The 17,645-nt window shown below is 33.1% G+C and overlaps 2 protein-coding genes across 3 annotated transcripts; both read right to left on the bottom strand.

Moving 5' to 3' along the window:
- Window positions 1–7,891: 7,891 nt before the first annotated feature.
- LOC8277516 (uncharacterized protein At4g14100) lies at window positions 7,892–9,996 on the bottom strand. Its single transcript, XM_002532362.4, has 2 exons — window positions 9,090–9,996; window positions 7,892–8,172 (listed from the first exon to the last, which is right to left on the bottom strand). The coding sequence occupies exons 1-2, from the start codon at window positions 9,568–9,570 to the stop codon at window positions 8,066–8,068; spliced, it is 588 nt and encodes a 195-aa protein (XP_002532408.1). The 5' UTR covers window positions 9,571–9,996; the 3' UTR covers window positions 7,892–8,065.
- Window positions 9,997–10,287: 291 nt separating this feature from the next.
- LOC8277517 (xylose isomerase) lies at window positions 10,288–15,395 on the bottom strand. Of its 2 annotated transcripts, none has more exons than XM_002532363.4 (21): window positions 15,237–15,395; window positions 14,443–14,527; window positions 14,220–14,327; window positions 13,906–13,980; window positions 13,706–13,835; window positions 13,523–13,614; window positions 13,295–13,345; window positions 13,050–13,126; window positions 12,896–12,950; window positions 12,704–12,805; window positions 12,510–12,561; window positions 12,140–12,185; window positions 12,003–12,058; window positions 11,728–11,779; window positions 11,549–11,628; window positions 11,363–11,433; window positions 11,223–11,263; window positions 11,009–11,108; window positions 10,834–10,905; window positions 10,669–10,746; window positions 10,288–10,559 (listed from the first exon to the last, which is right to left on the bottom strand). In XM_002532363.4, the coding sequence occupies exons 2-21, from the start codon at window positions 14,500–14,502 to the stop codon at window positions 10,524–10,526; spliced, it is 1,434 nt and encodes a 477-aa protein (XP_002532409.2). In that variant the 5' UTR covers window positions 14,503–14,527; window positions 15,237–15,395; the 3' UTR covers window positions 10,288–10,523. The 2 variants fall into 2 exon arrangements, with proteins under 2 accessions (XP_002532409.2, XP_015582866.2); XM_015727380.3 differs by lacking the exon at window positions 15,237–15,395 and adding an exon at window positions 14,877–15,050.
- Between the last annotated feature and the right edge of the window lie 2,250 nt (window positions 15,396–17,645).

Below are 17,645 nucleotides of genomic sequence, written 5' to 3'. Positions count from 1 at the left end.
GAATTTTAGGAGTATTTTTTCATTTAAAGAAGTCTTTTAATAATTATAAATCTTTTTTTAAGTTATCCTTTTAGTTTGAGTTCTACTCCTAGTCTTATTGTTATTTGCTGCCTTATCATTATAGAATTAGGTTCTTCTAAGGCCTATCTAAGCTAGTATGAATCTCTATGTAAAAGTTATTGAATATTGATTATTTTGGAGTTAATTCTCTTCTTTTATTCTTTATGACTTGGTGAATTTATCAAGTGAAGGCTGGGTATTTTACAAACTTAGTTTAATATAAACTCTTATTTATGTTAAACCGTATTTAATTCTTTATAACTAAGGTTCTTAAGTACAAGTTATTTAAGGATCTAGATTAGTCAAAAGGTATTAAGGAACTACAAAAACTGCTCTTCCCATTTTTGGGCTAAAAGAAATCCCAAAGAGAATCACTCGAGGATAAGGGGCAACTACTACTATTATAAGACAAACTTGGCTTCAGAGGGACCAAAGCCCTTTCCTTGATATGCAGTTTCCCAGAAAGAACGAATAATGAAACAATTCATATATTGACATTTCGTGCTCATTTCAAAATATCTGCTTTGTTATTCCCATCATCCGGTAACTACAGGATGGTCCACAAGAAAGGTGGCAGGATTCGGACCTAATAAAGGAACAACCGTCGAGTCCTTTCTTACTTTTAGTCTGAACACTTTTGAGTTCCTTGCTTTTAGTTTGAAGGTCGCTTGGCTCATGGCCCCTCCCCTGAAAAGACCATAGGGATCCCCACACAGAATGGAATCGAGTGTACCTATTGTAGGGGCATCCTCCTTCCATGTACCTTAAGGGCCCCCCAGCTTCAGAGGCAGGTGAGCTGAGTCAGGAAGGAGTTTGATTGCTAGGATAGGATCGGATCCTATCCATGGTGGACTAGGAAATGCCATGCAAGGTGTAGGAACTTCTATTTTGTCGAGCCCTGGTTTGGTCTCTGGTTTGGTCTCTGGTTTGATGGTTGCATGTGCTAAAAATCCGGTACATATTTCATTTTGAATTTTTTATTAATGGAGGAACAATATCACCATTTTTGTTTAATAAGATACCAAAGGTTCCATTTTCATATGCTTAATAAGACATGTGATTGGAAAAGTCAAGCACATGTTTTTTTGTCTTGTTATTCTGGAGGTGAGAACCCTATTTCCCAACCTAGTTCTATGTCTCATGTGTAAACTTCTTTTGTTGGTAAGATCTAATTGACTTGGCATAGAGAGGCTTTAGGATATTCTATTCCCTTCGCTCTATGAAATTTCGTATGTCGGTGTACCTAGGCAATTCTCTTAGGGTGCCTTCTTAGTCTGTCTACTAAAAAGGATAATGTCAAGCTTCAGAATCGGTTTCGAGAGTACTATTTATTTTATTAGTAGGTCTTATCATGATCATCCTTAATTGGAGGAATTCAATCAATAATTGGGGTATCTCAATCGGCTCCTCTTCGAGGGTCGAAACCGGGCGTGATATTGTTTATCAAACTTTTCATCGCCTAGCTCGAATTGAATGCGATGTAATCAAACTTATGGTTGGCAGGATAGATAATATAAAGCCCATATGCGAAATGGAAAAGTAGGAGTAGCAGGTACTATTTATGATGTCCTTAGGATTGTAGCCAAGGATCGTCAACAAACCTTAGCTATTCATTGGATCCTTGAAGCAGCTCTCAAACGACGTTTGTTGGCTTTACCTTTTTTTAAAAGTATGTATATACATAGTTCAAGTTTTCGCCCGATTCACCAAGGAATATTTTGGTTGCTTTGGTTGGATTGCTTACTACTAGGTTAGATTGGATGTCAACCTGTGGAGGCACCATTTATTACTATTAAACAAATTTCTCTTTTTGTTTTCTTCTTATTATTTGCCATAACGCCCATTCTAGGACGAGTTGGAAAAGGAATTCCTAATTTTTACATGGATGAGTATTACACTAAGAATTGACAAGCAGATGAGTTTTAGTGAAGGCTATTTACCAAGTGAGTTTGCGCGGCATGCTCCGAAATAGAAGAATCATTTGAACCCCATTTGCACCCGGATTCAGCTTCTTTCGAACTAGCAAATGCACTTTCTGAGCCAACAATGGATCGGCTTGGCCCATTCCTCAGATGAGGAGTTCCATAATATAGCTTGCTTGGGCCAGATTTAAAGTCTTTGGTCGGGCCGGCCGTAATGAATGATCGTTATTCGAGAACAAAATAATAAGACTTAAGGGTTTCACTTCCACTCTTCGCCTAAAGCTGTAACTTTGTTGTTAAACCTTCACTATCACAAGAATATAGCGATCGAAGATGCTCAGCTGCTTCGCGTATTATAAAAGTCGTATTGCCTGAAGGGCATGTAGTAAGAGCATAGGTGCTAGGTTCCTAAACTTGGAATGGATGGCGGAGCATAGGTGGCAAACAGTTATATGGATATTATGCTTTACCCGTAGACACTTCTCCAACTCTTGAAAGAATTGTATGGGAGTCGTCATCGGAGGAACTTCCCGAATGACCATACCGAGGAATTCTACCGTACTCTGTGCAACTATTATTATTGATCTTGCCAACTCTCAAAATTACTGACCAACATAAAGCATGGGAGAAAAAAAGATGCACAAACGAAACTGGAAACAACAAATTTCTCAAGAGCAATAGCAACTACCTAGACTGACCTGCTATAAGAATTCCATGACCATCTTTTTTTTTTATACATAATTCCTCGATCCAATCTCACATTTGGTCAAAAAAAGGTATCCTTTCAGTAAAGGGGGGCCTTGTAGACAGGCTTCGGCAAGAGCTAACCCTAGTATCGACCTTGAACTATGCCCAGGTAGTACAATTTTAGAAAACTGAGAAAAATGTCGCGAGTGCTAAGGGTGCAAGGGTGTACTTTTGAGGAAATGGAGTTGTTTAGTAAGGAGTTGTAAAATTCTTCAGGTAATCGCTTGTCTTAAAAGATGCACTGCACTCCAGACCAAACAATACCTGCTAAAGATTGAGCTCGACTCGAGAGATGGAGACATAAGGGTGTGAGAAAGTCCTCGATGGGTGAGTCTTTCGATATTAAGTGGACCCCATTCCGAGCAAGCAATAAAAGGAATTAATCCAATGTAGTTAATATCTGAAGTGGCTTCTACACCTAAACACATCCCTTCTCTTCGGGCTTAGCTAGGGGATGCCCAAAGCTAGCCTTACTCTCATATCTCTTTATCAAAGCTTAAGCTTTCCTATTTCGCCCAGTTCTTCGATAATCTAAAGAATCGTTTGACTTTGAATATTGAAACCCCTCACTTTGAGAGCAAGGAAGAAACAAGCTTTTCACTCGCGAAAGAAGTAACCATTCGTGCAAGAGCACAGCTGGCTCCCTGGTAAGATGAAGGGTCTTCCCTAGAAGAAGAGATTAGTACTGGAAGGTGAAGATGGAAGGGCTATAATAAAGTAAAAACCATGAATTAGGGTAAAGAAATACGAGTAATCCGCGGCAAATGTAGCTCCTATCTTTTAAAAAGAAGAGGATAGATAAGTTTACGAGTTAAGACAGAGAAGTTCAGTTCTAACTAATCAAGTAAGAGTTTACTCACAAGAGTAAGAGGCAGTACCAACACCGAAGAAAGTAGGCATAGGTGCAGTCGCATTCGATCAAGAGCTAGATACCCTTATATAAAGGTATCAAGTGGAAAGACAGAGTGCCCAGAACAAACTTACCAAGACAAGAGCCTTCTTCATTAATCAACCGAGCAAAAAGCCAGCCCTTTTATAGGTAAAAACTACGAATATCATAAAATTTCTATATTTCTTTCTTTTAAAGCTTCCTTGGAATAAGGAACTTCTTCCCGACCTACCGCTTTAGCATTTTTCATTTAATAAGCCATTTTGCCCTCATTTTGAACAGTGCTTAGCTTAGGTCGACTAACAGGACTCCGGTGAGATAACTTTCTTAAAGATTGGATGTCCTACTTACCATGCTTTCCATACCATGTGCTTCCTCTAATACTAGAATTAGGCTGCCTTAAATAGTCAAGCCCGTTCTTCAACAAGCTAACTAAGGGAATCAGCGGCAGTCTCTGTCTGTTAAAATAATTCAAGATCTCGGGGTCGGGTCGAGGAAGTAGCAATAGTCGAAGTCAAAGTGGAAGGAGAATTTCATCGCTTGAACTCCTAATGTCATCAGGACTCCTTGTTGGATTAGGATTCCAAGTAGGATTTCTATCATTAGGATTCCTTGTTAGAATAGGATTCTTTATGCTATATGGGTTCTCATCATCTATTCCTATTATAGCCCACAAAGATACATCCAATTGCCTTTCTATCAAACTTGCTATGTAGATGATAAAGTATAAATACATAGCAGATATAACCAATACTTTAAAGTGGCTCACCATAGATTTCATATTCCATAATTTCTTAAATAAAGACATAAAATTCCATCTTTAATTGAGGAAGTCTGTTGATTATATGAGCTGTTGTTCTCATGCATTCAACCCAAAATCTTCCAAGGTCATTCTTGGCATACAACATACTCTTGCAAGTTTTTGCTAGATGCTTGTTCTTCTCTCTATAATACTATTTTGTTGTGGTGTGTTTAGATAATAGTTGCTACCTAATCTTGCGTTGGACAAGATGAATTTATGACTCATTAGACATGTATTCTCCCCCATTATCAGTACGAAGGCACTAGATTTTTTTTCCTAACTTTACTTTCAACCATAAGCTTGAACTCTATAAATATTACTAGAGTTTCATATTTTTCTTTCATGAAATAGTCTCATATATACATAAAATAATTATCAACAAATGTCATCATGTAGTGCATACCATTGGCTGATGATTGCTTCACTTTACCAAACACATAAAGGTGGATGAACTCTAGCGACTATTTGGCTCTAAATGATGACTCCTCATATAGAAGTTGGTGCACCTTTCCATACTGACATCGAACACAAACTACATCAGTACAAACGTCAAGATTATGTAGCCCTCTTAATGATGACTTGCTCATCATCATCTTCGGCTTAAGATAGTTGACATGTCTTAGTTGTGCATGCCATAAGTCAGTTGTATCACTATCTTTTATCTTCTCTACATAACCATCTTTTGCTAACAAGATGTATATGGAATCCACTTTAGTATGTTAACTATTTTGATTTGTTGACAAATCTTGACATCTTTGGACCAAACATAACAAAGTTACCTAAATCAGTCAATTCTAAAACTGATAAAAGATTTTTTTCCATACTTAATCTCTGTACACATCTTCTAACTACACTTATTGGTGATTCGAATAAGAAGCAATCCATGTGTCACCAATGTGAGTAATTGGTGGTTGTAAGTTTTTTGCAGTTACCAATACTCTCTTGCCTCTGTACTCTGAAATATTATAAAGCTTACTTTTATCTCATGTTATATGACTACAACAACCAGAATCAAAGATCTAACACTTCCTATATAAAAATTTATGAGAACTTGAAGCACCAGATGCTTACTTCTCTTCTTCTTCTTCTTCTTCTTTTATTATGGTAGCTATAAAACTAGAACTTTTTACAATCTCTAAACTAGAATACTCTTATACTTTCATTACTTTCAGAAACAATGCTTCAGTAACCCATTCTGGTTTATCCGAGTGGCGATTGCTTATTATTTTTGTATTGCTCCAAACATCCTTTGTTTAGACTAACAATCTCCATATAATGTCCTTTCTTGCCATAGTTAAAACATTTGTTATTCTAACATCTAGAATTCTTAAATTGCTAATCATTATATTGTTGCTTTTGTTGAGCCCCCTCAAATTGGAATTGCCTCGTGTCTTCCTTTTATTCCTACTACATGGTTAGTTCTTCTTTTTATCGATAAAGAGTGCCACCTCTTCAGTATTCAAAAGAGACTCCAACCATTTATTTTCCTAGAGTTTCTTGACTTGCCAATAAATTCCCTAACTCTTCAATAGTAGGTTGTGTGGGCCAACCTTGAATTGTTGCCATGTAACTATTGTATTGAGATCGTAGTACATGAATAATGATTCTCCTCATCCTATTACAAGATATTCGGGATGCCTCATCTAACTCGATAATTTCTCGACATAAGGATTTCATCTTGGTAAATACTAACTAATTGTCATATCCTTTTATGAAATATACATTAGTTTATTTTTCAACAATTGAAGTCTAGTATCATTTTTCTTTAAGAACTGCAGAGTAAGAGAATCCCAAGCTTTCTTTAGTGTGGTAGCATATCTGATGTGCTTCATCATCTCATTTTCAATAGTTGTTTTGATGACAAACATGGCTTTTCCAACTTTAATTCTTCATTTTCTGAGATTGCTAGCATCATCATCTAGTGGTGGTGATGTAGTCTCAATCTCAACAACAACCTCTTAGAGGTCTTAACCTTGCAAGTATAATTCCATGCAAGTCTTTCATATGTTATAGTTATTATTATTTAATTTTTGTCAATAATATTGACATTACCTGATTTTGCCATAGTGATTTGAATTTAGTAGCCTCGCGTTTTACCGAGCAAGCGTGGTTTCAGACCAATGATCACAATTCCAAATTATGCACAGCAAAATCTCTTTCGTACAACTACTTTTGTACATAAAATGCCGATAGCCAAACTCTCGATATAGGAGGCTTTGATACCACTTGTCGACTTGGAGTAGATTAAGAAACTGAGTATAAAATGATTATTAATATGTGAAAATATAGGCGAGTTAGAATTTACAAATTTCAAACTCACTTTAAATGTAAAAGAGAAAAATATACAAATCTAAACAAATAATACTTAAAAGAATGAAAATATCTTCTTTTACATATTAATTCTTTTTATTCTTTTTTCAACACCTTTTACAAACTATAACGCATAATATTTATAATATTTTTTTTACTAAAAATTTCAATGGTTATAATTCATCATAAATAAATTATTGCTTTTATAGTAAACATTATTTTTAAAAAAATTAAAATATATTTTAATCATTATTAATAATGATTTCAACACTTTTTTGTTTATTTGGTTAGTTCTAAATTATAGTTCACTTTTCTTTTACTATGGTTAGTCTAGAAAGTAATTGTCTAATAAAATATTGTCACATGCAATTAGTTTTCATATTTTATACTTTAAATTTACAGTTTAATAATTATATTTTAGGAATAATGATAAAAATTATTGACATTAATTAAGAAAATGTATAGTCTCCTTCCACTACAATCCTTTGATTACCTTTTGAAATTGCACAACAACATAGCTTCTCTTAATGCTAAGCATTCTAATTGATGAGGATATGTCTTACCTTCGGAGCATTTGGCAGCACTTGCAATGGCTCTTCCTCTATGGTTCCTCAATGAAATGAACTTGCTTATTAACATATCATGCATTTGTTTTGTTTGAATTAGAAACAAGGAGCTTCATTAATATTGTCTTAAGAGAAGTTATTTGCATTAGTATATGTTAAACTTTTCAACGAGTGTTGGTGCAAATTAAATTGGAATTAGTTTAAATGGAATGAGAATTTTCAAATTAAAATTGAAATTATAAATAGATTCATCTCCGCCAAAATAGCCTAAGCTAATTTAGTTTAGTTTACTCTGTATTATTTGGATGTCTTTTAGTTTTGTTATCTCTTAGTAATATGTAACTTTTGGTTTCGTGCAACTGATTTAGCTCAATATTATGGCCAATTGTGACTTCAACATACAAATATTGGCAGCACTTTTGGTGGCTAGCTCAAATGGGATTTCCTTACAGTCCAAAGCCTTTTGGTTCCAACAATGTAAAGGAATTTGGTGAGTTCATTATTCAACTAAATTACAGCGAATATAATTTTGGCATCCCCTTGAGATTTTTGTTTCTTTAGAAATTACCAAATTTTTGACATTTTAAAGAAAATATTTGATGAAAGAAAGGGTGACTTTTATTTTTTTATTTTTTATTTTTTTTAACATTTTAAATACAAGTTAATATCTGTATACTTTGATACTTATTTGCAAGCCTGGCTCATGCCCAAGCTATAAAATCACATCTAAATAGTAACACAATAGTAAGTTCTAATTAAAAAATAAAATTTACAGGTGGGATGAGTTGGGTTGGGTAAAGCAATTTGCAGGTGCTTGAGTCAATGAGTCATCCAAAACTGCACCAACCTCAAATGTTATCACATGTGATGATATACCTGCCAATGTCATTTATATACAAAGTTTTTAGTATGAAGAATCATGCAAAGATTCAATATTCATCAAAGCAGAACACATTTCTTTGTTTTATGTAATAAATAAGTTAATAGCTTGGAAGTACATGCCATACTAATGTTACATTATAAGTAACACTTGGGATGCCAAATGACTTATGTTTGATAATTGAGGTTGGTAAACCTTAGTTTTTATTTTATTTTATTTTTAAGATCCAGAAATTACTTTTGAAAAAGAAAAAAACTGGTAAATTGATGTTTTCTCTAAAAATAGGTTTAAGAAGAACAGTTTATAAAAAAATTTAAAAATTTTATATATTAAATTAAAGAAATTCTGAATCTATTTTTTCAACAACTAACAACGATACCAAACACGCTGAAAATAGTATAAATATCACAAAAAAATAAATTGAGGTGTTTATTAGATAATATAGGAAATTAAAGTGTTAAAATAATTAAATGGATAAAATTTAAGTGTCTAAATATACATGTAGCCATAAATTATATGTTACATTATATATTAATTAGGAGATAATCAAAATGCAATATGAAAAGAACCACACATCCAAAATAATATTAACAAGAAAAACTATATGTCACAAAATGCAAAAGTGCTAACCATAAAGCACAGTTTTTTAAGATTTTCTTTGAAACATCATATCTGATGATCTTAAAGAAATTTGTTTGAAACTCTATAAAAACTTAGTTGAAATAAAATCAGAATTGATGACTGATAATCAAATATCAAATTACTGATCATGCTAAAATATTCAATGATGAGATGGAATGACCAAGATTGATGGTGAAAAGTAATGAAAGAGCTAGCATGATGAACAAACAGAAAAACTAGCAGCAGCAGATTAGAAAAAAAGATCAAAGTAGAGCAGCAAGTGGTGAGATACCATCGTAGAAATCCCATCTAACTGGCCTTTTAGTAGAAACATCTTCATAATACCAAATAAAATCAACCTTCTCCCACACATTACACAAGAACCCATCAGTGACAGTAGTCCCAAGATAATTAGCTCCGTCAAGAAAATCAGGCCTAGGAATTCCCACTCCAAATTCCATAACCTCACAACTGTAAGGCTCTTCAAGTGTATAATAGAAAGAAGTCCCATTATTCCACTCTATGTCATACAGAATTATGGAGAGTTGTTTCTGGAATATGTTCACATTCCGGCCATTAGGCCAATCATACCACAGATCACTCATTTGCAGATTGCCTTTGCTCAAGTTCATGTAAAGAAGTGCATGGAATTGCTCGGGCCAAGGAGTTGGGGTTGGAGTAGGAGTAAGCGTTGAGTCAGGCCTTAGCAAGGAAGGGTTTACTTGTTGTAAAGAGATTATAATTAGGCATAGTATGTGGAACTGAAGCTTCATGTTTTTTTTTTTTTTCTTTTCTTTGTGAGTGTTCTTGCTGTTGTGTGCTAGTCTCTGCCTCCTTGAAAAAGGCGAGAAGGGTTGGTGGGCTTTTTATCTCTAAATGACTGGTTGAGAATGAAATGTTTTGGGGGTGTTATTTTGGCTGTACTTTTCAAATCTTTCCACAGGATTCTTAGCAAATAAGTAGAAGCCCATCATTAATTACGAAATTTTTTTATTAAAATAATAAATATATTTTTATTAATTTTAAATAATTAAATATATGTCAGTTATACACTCTAAGTGTAAGCCCTAAGTATAATATATACTAAATGCCAATAGCTTAATGACAATTTGACCTCTATGCCTAACATTTATTTACACATTGAATCATGAATGTTAAACTTATTTTGCTGTTGCTATCATATGTCACTAATTTTATTTTAGATCTTGAAAATCATTCTCACATGAGATTTTTGGATTCATTCATAAAAATAGGTGTAGAACCAATAAAATTGAATAACTCATTCACGATTATAGAATAGATGAAATACAATAAATTAAAAGATGAGGTTTCGTTCAAGATAGAAATCTCATTAGAACGTCATTTCTTTTAACTCACACAGCCATTAATATGAAAATCAACAAAAGAATTAAAATGAGTCTTTGGAGTTTTGCGATTTTGTAGTGATGCACATTCATAATGGGAATTTCATATGAAAATAGCTCAAAGTATAGACAAAAAGAACAATCATTTTCATTCCTGAGAAATCTAAATATCAAATTGATAAATAATGGGAATTTCATATGAAAACAGCTCAAAGCATTAAATTAAATTAGTAAATAAAACTTTGTTCATAACTTATCCTGCATTTTGCTCGACTCGATAAGCACTAGTATGTGTATGTATTGTTTCTACCATAGATTATTGCAAAAAGCCCTACTACTAGTTCACTGCTATTTACTGTACTCTACAGTGCGGACTGGAAAATCATCTCTGCAAGTTCCTGCAATATCCCCAAAAGTATTGTACATTAGTTTCTATCAGCCTAGCAATCTGGAATCTTAAGTATCTCAAACTACCAGCATCAAGAAAACAAGTTGATAATGAGTTACCTGCTTGGCAGAAGGAACTTTAGGTTCTCCCCACTCGATGGCTTTCTTCTCAAGCATTTCAAAATCAGCCTTACCAGCCTGTTGGAAGATGCATAACTTTGCAATTAAATGCAAAGGAATACTAAAGTGAAGCTGAAAAGGAGTAGTAAATGGAGGCAAATTTACCTCTATTTGTGCTCCGATTTCTGTGTCAAAACTCTCATAGCGTTTGCGGACAAGCTCAGCCAAAGAACCATCCTTCATTTCACAGCAAGAAAAAGTCATGATCGTATCAAAATCAGGTCAGAAAAAGATCTTCAATAAGAATAGGTGCAAAAAAATTGAAAACTAAAAATCCCACCTCAATCAACTTAGCAGCATTTCGGAGTCCACGAGCCAAGGTATCCATTCCACCAATATGAGCAATGAAAATATCCTCAACATCTGTACTTTCTCTTCGCCTGAATTACATCAACTCAAATGGTAATTAATTTTCATCAAATGATACATAATATATAATAAAACATTCCATGCTTGTGCATGAGAACAAGCTAATAAATAAACAAGGAACTAACAATTTTGCATCAAAATTGAATCCTCCTGGTGCCAGTCCTCCCTGAGTTAATGAAAATTAAAGCAAACAGCATCATTTCATCTGAAACAGCAAGGTCTGCAATTTATCTCAAACAAAATGAGCTATACTACTCTTACTTACATTTCTAATCACACTCGTCATAACAAGAGTTGCCTCTGCAATATCTGTCATGAACTGATCTGTATCCCATCCTATTGAGATGACAATAACCCTAAGTTAAATCCCTAAATCTCAAATCATTTTAGTACATCTCAAGCATATAGTTGCAAACTTTGAAAAGAGCAAAGGTTTCAAAATATCTGTTACCAATCTGAGGATCGCCAGTGTTGGCATCAATATTTCCTAGCAAGCCATTGATTCTTGCAGTTTCTAGCTCATGATGACAGCTGTTGAATTTAAAAGTATTAGACGTCAGACATTCTTCATGTTCAGACGTATATGGCTTAGGAAACAGAAGAATGGAGCATACAATTTAAGATAAGTACCTGTGACCAGAAAGCGTGGCATGATTGCACTCAATGTTGAGCTTAAATTCATCTATAAAAAGAAATAGGGTACATAAGGTTAATTATAATATCAAACTGCTAAGCATAGAACACCATCAAGAGACAGATGATGACACAGCGTTTGCATATCCAGGTATATCTATGTGCACCAGTGTGTGTTTGAACGTGTCAAACACGGAATTGTATACACAAGAATTTCTTTACTCTGACATCAAAAGTGCAGGAGATACTAGGAATGAAGTTCTAATAATCACCTATAAGCCCATATTTTCGCAAGAAATTAGCTGCTGTGGCAGCATCCCAATCATACCTGAAAAAGTAACATCATATGTGAACAGAGGATACACTGAAGGAAAAAATAACACCACAGAATATAAGATGTGAATCATACTGGTGTTTAGTAGGCTCTTGTGGTTTGGGCTCAATTAGCAGAGTCCCTGAAATGGCAGAGAAAAACAAATGAGTTTCTCCCATATACTTGGAGAGAGAGGAAAATGTCTATTAATTCAACAAAGGGGACAAGTATTCGAAGGTTTCTTGATTTTCATTAGAGCCTCCAAACTTAACAGCTGACTACTTGGATTAAGCAACAAGTCTTATGGAAGAAAGAAGAGACCTAAAAAATGAGTCACTAATATTTTATATCTTATACCCACTGATAACGAGAAATTATATGTACCCTATTAAGGTTTGAGTTCCTAAAATGATAAATTGATCTGCTCAAGTATGAGGCACAGGTTATGAAAATGAAGATAATATACCATTGAATCCAATCTTCTTCTTGTAGGCAACAGCTGCTTCCATAAATCTTGCCTATCGGTAAAAATAGCATTAATTAGTTAAAAGAACAGACGCCTCGCAATGGAAACTCTATGGCTAGCAACTTCTACACGAAGATGAATCCCAAATATGAGATGGTATACACATAAGAATTTTAATAATAGGCGCACAATACCATATGATCAAGCTCCCTTTCCATATCTGTGTTTAAAAGAGACTGATACCCCTCACGACCGCCCCAAAAGACATAATTTTCTCCACCTAAGTAATGTGTGACCTGTTGAAAAATGTAGATTGTGAAATACTTGGCATTTAAGAGAAACAGTAACATTGTCATGCAGGTTACATATACAGATTATTCACACACCTCTATTGCTTTCTTAACTTGAGCTGCAGCATATGCATATACACCTACATCAGAGCTGCAAAGGAATATTGTGATATTGGGTCAAGAAGTACAAAATAAACTGTGTCAGTGAGTACAAAAATAAGTAGCATCACCAGGAATAAGTGTAGAATACCTGGTTGCAGCACCATGCATGTAACGAGGATGTAAAAACAATTGAGCTGTGCCCCATAAAGGAAGTATCTTGGTTCCCTGTACATTCACATGATTGAGGCATTCAGACAATTTTGCGTACAACACTCATGGGTAGCGAGTGACAAGAACAAAAAAGTATATCAATTGCAAGAAAAGAACGGTACTCTCTAAAACCAACACAAGCAATATATGGTAAATGAAATTAAATAGGTGAAGTTTCATTACTTGGAGTTCTTTTGCAAGGGCCACCACTTCATCCAAGTTTGCATTACTTTCCTGTAACACAATAAACCCAGATCAAGTAGTTCCAATGGGCAAAATTAAAAACAAAAGAATTGCCGATCATCAAGATTGTACAATACTTTCAAGGAAAGGAGCAATCTCACTACCAAAATACTGAAAAGCATAAGCAAGTCATACTTCTCTAGTTCTTATGCCATTTAATTGACTTACCTCAATAGTTTTTCCAGCTGGGGCTATATCCCTATCATGGAAACACCATCTGTCAACTCCCAGCTTGTCCAGTAACTCAAAATTAGCTCTCACTGCATTATGTTTCAAAACAATAACAAATCAATTCAAGAGGCAAGAGCCATTTATACACGACAATAATAAGAAAAGCCAGATCTATCTTACTTCTTCTTTTGGCCATAGCCAATGAATCAGTACCATCCTCCCAAGGCCAATATTTAGTTGGTGCACCAAACGGGTCAGCTCCTGTCCCGCGGAATGTATGCCAAAATGCAATGCTAAATCTCATCCAGTCCTGTGACCATGAATACTTTTCAGCAATTATTGAGTAGTGGATTTAATATCACATCAAGAATAAACATCACCTTCATTTTCTTCCCCAGAATCTCCTCTTCTGCATTATACCATTTATATGCAAGTGGATTCTTGCTAGAAGGACCCTGCAATTACAATTGCAAATATAATATTTAAGCTACCATAGATGGGAAGATGGAAAATGCATTTGTTGCAAAGAAACAAAGTTTTGAAGGTCAATCGTTACTAAATAAGATATCAATTGGCAGAACAAATTAACAGATATATTTAACAAAGGCTAAAGGACACTGAGATAACATAAACAAATAATGGAGTATAAGACGACGGCATGTATAGACGATCAAAAGGGCATAAAATTTTTTGCCTCGTATTTAATTTTGGGAATGCCAGGGAAGAATTCCCCTTTCCATTCATCTGAATCAGCACATTTGCCCCCAAGATCAGCAGGGCATGTTGGTGGCCCAGCAGCAATCTGAGTTCAAGAAGATGAAACCAAGATGAAATTAGACATTAATAAGAAAGAAAAACAAAACAAATTTACAGTACTGAATCTAATCCCTTCAGGACTGATCCTTTTCAAGCCTTACCACACCAGAAGTGACTGTATTCAAGCAAAGGAGAAGCAACAGTATCCACCCACCCTTCATTTTGCTCAGTTTACTCAGACCAACTCTGCAATATACACACCATACAATGAAACAAGCAGACAACCCTTGCAGAATGATAAAGATATACAGACATAGTTTACATTATTATACATGATATGAAGAGCAATGAGAAAAGGATGTATTTATAAATATGTACAATTGCTCTGCATTCACATACACCAGCATACTATAGAATATGCATATATCTACCACAATCCAGTTTTTAAAATATGATCACAAAATAACGAAAAAATTGGACCTGATTACATCAGGCAGACATACGTGTGAACATGATTACATTAGCAGATAAAAGTCATGGATTGACATAATCCATAAAAGAGCTCCCAACTTTAAGAATTAGAGATAATACTCACGAAGCTGCACTTGAAAAATCTTAAAGAAGAAATTGCAAGAATGAATAGCCATCTTAACACAAAAGACTAACAACTCAAAGACATAAATCTGATAAAGAATTAATCTTTGCCAAGCCACCAAAATTCATCACAGCAACAACCCTTTATCCGAAGTTAAGCCCAAAAAAAGAAAACAGAATATCAAGAAGACAATTGGGAAAACCGATCACTCAAAAGTTAAAGGAAAAAACATAGAATGTAACAACATGCCTAGACTGTCAAGATTATATCTTTAATAGTAAAATATCAAAACTGACACATTCAACTACCATAAGAAAAAGGGGAAAAAAAAAAAAAAGCTTTGATCATAGGGAGACTTACAGATAGTGTTAGATTGGAATGGAGAGACAGAGACTGTACTATGTTTCTTTGGATAGAGTTATTTTCTTAATTTTTTTTTTTTAAACTGTTCTTGGAACTAGGAACAGATAGAGCCAAGACTGTATAATTTTATATGTTTTATATATATAGAGAGGAGAGATGGAGAGAGAGAATTCGTTATGAATAAGGATAATGATGATTTGGTTTGATTTTATTTTATTTAAATTGGAAACAAACTTTTGACATTAAGATTTTGTTTTGAATAATAATTATAAGATTTGCGCAAGGATTTGAGAATTTGTCAATGCTAATTCAATTTTAATTCAAATTCTCCTTCTTAACCCTTTCGTGCTGTTTGGACATTGAAATGAGTGTCATTATTGGATAAGGGCAATCATGTCATTGTATTAATAGTTATCCGTTTTAATCAATCTTCTTTTTTGTAATAGGGATTACAAAAGTTATTGCTTTAATTATTTTAAGTGAATAATTAAGAATTAATTCAACCAAAAGAATACTATTTAATAGAAATAGTTAAGAATTAATTTTATAAGATCAAATGACATATTATATAACAATAACCATTTATTTTAGGAATTTTTTATTTAATAAGGAATTATTGAATTCAAATAAAATTATAATATAAATCAAATTAATATGCACATAATACTAGAAATTACAAAAATAAGACAGTAGTGATGAGGTGGCTAACCTCGTTTTTTGGATAGAGTTCAATGGCTCATGCACGGCATGAGTCAGCGGTGACACTGCCCCCAATTAATTTCCAACTCTAATGATAATTTCTTAAAATATTATATAAGATTTATTTAGAAAGAAAGAAAGAAATAATTTAAACCCAAATCCAAATTCAAAATAATTTCAAATCCATCAATAATATGATAATCAATACTATCTTTTCTGTTTTCTATTATTTTTTGTTTTGTTTTGAACAATACTTTTGCAAGTTAATGTTCGAGTAATATTTTCTTATTATATTTCTCTTTTGATCCTTCTTCTTTTTTTTCTTTTTGAATTTGGTTCAATTAGAATTTTTTGAATTTACTGCAGTGATTGAAGTTTCGAATCAAAGAATTCTGATGTAGAGAAGAATTGCAACAGTTAGAGTTTCTAAAAAGTTAGAAATCTTTGACCAGATTTACAAAATTTTTAGTGGCCTTCTTTAAATCTTTAGTCCACTATCATTTTCTTAATGAATAATAACCAGATTAAAAAATAGGTATAATTTTATAAATAAAATTTTATTTATAAATTAATCTTATATTTATATCTTGTGGTTAAATTTATTATATTTTATATGATAATTATATTAGTCAGTTTTTCTTTAAATTATTATAATTTTTAATGTAAATTAGATAATTAATAGAATGTATATATTAAATATTTCATATTGATATTAGTTTATATATCAAATATAAATATAATAACTATATCAGCATATATAAAAATAGACATTGTGTCAATGGAGCTGAATAGTTTCCGGTTCACAATTCTAATTCTAGCTGATTTTAACTAATTTTTAAAAAAAAATTTATTAAAAAAAATTATTTTATTTTATGAGTTAGAATCGGAACTGATAGAATCGGAACTAATAGCTGAGGAGAAACCGATTTTGAACCAGTTTTCTGATTCTAAGCTGATACCAGTCTGTTTTGACCAGTCCAATTCTATTTATCAAATTTATAAATTATTAACTTAAATGTTGAAATCTAATATAAATAATATGAAAATTTATAAGATGTAAAAAGAAAAAAAAAACTTACTTAAGTTCTAACTTTGTTGATAATATAAAATATACATGAACAAATACAATTAATGCAGTTTAAGAGAAGAAAAATAAAATAAAATATGAAAAGTAAAATAAAATAAAAATATAGAAATATAAATAGAAGAAAAAAAGCTAATGCCGTTTAAGAAATATTTCAATAGGTTCAATATATTTTGATTAAAATAATATTTTTCTTTTCTTGTATATTTTGATTAAATTTGATAAAGAATCAATCTGCAAAAGAGTAAATAGTGGAATCATCAAGGATGTATTTTTCATATCCACTATGATGCTAAAGTTAGAGAATTTTGAGAGCAAGTTGTAGATTTTATAATGCTAAAGTGAATATTACATACCTCAAACCCGAGGTCAATACCTCTTTATATGGAGTCGAGTTGGTCTTTATTTATATTTGAATGGAACTCTTCTTCTAGAAATAGGAGAATTAGTTACGTATTCTACCATGATGCTCGGATTTTGCTCATCCTGGAGTCATGATGAACATTATGCTCGAAATTCCTCTTTTAGTTAAGAATCCATGTCTACTAATGATTTGGATGCTGATTCGACATTCTTCCTTGTCGCTTGAATCTCGTCATCCTAGTTGGACTAGGTGACTTTTA

This window comes from Ricinus communis, chromosome 3 (genome assembly GCF_019578655.1).
Source record: "Ricinus communis isolate WT05 ecotype wild-type chromosome 3, ASM1957865v1, whole genome shotgun sequence".
Taxonomy (NCBI): Eukaryota; Viridiplantae; Streptophyta; class Magnoliopsida; order Malpighiales; family Euphorbiaceae; genus Ricinus; species Ricinus communis.
This window is presented reverse-complemented; position numbering and strand designations above follow the sequence as displayed.

Coding starts and splice junctions, on each gene's coding strand:
- LOC8277516 (XM_002532362.4), bottom strand. CDS start 9,570: ATGAAGCTTCAGTTCCACATACTATGCCTAATTATAATCTCTTTACAA. Junction 8,173..9,089: donor TAGATGGGATTTCTACGATG/GTATCTCACCAC, acceptor TGACATTGGCAG/GTATATCATCACATGTGATA.
- LOC8277517 (XM_002532363.4), bottom strand. CDS start 14,502: ATGAAGGGTGGGTGGATACTGTTGCTTCTCCTTTGCTTGAATACAGTC. Junction 13,615..13,705: donor GGCTATGGCCAAAAGAAGAA/GTAAGATAGATC, acceptor AACATAATGCAG/TGAGAGCTAATTTTGAGTTA. Junction 12,806..12,895: donor AAGTTAAGAAAGCAATAGAG/GTGTGTGAATAA, acceptor ATTTTTCAACAG/GTCACACATTACTTAGGTGG.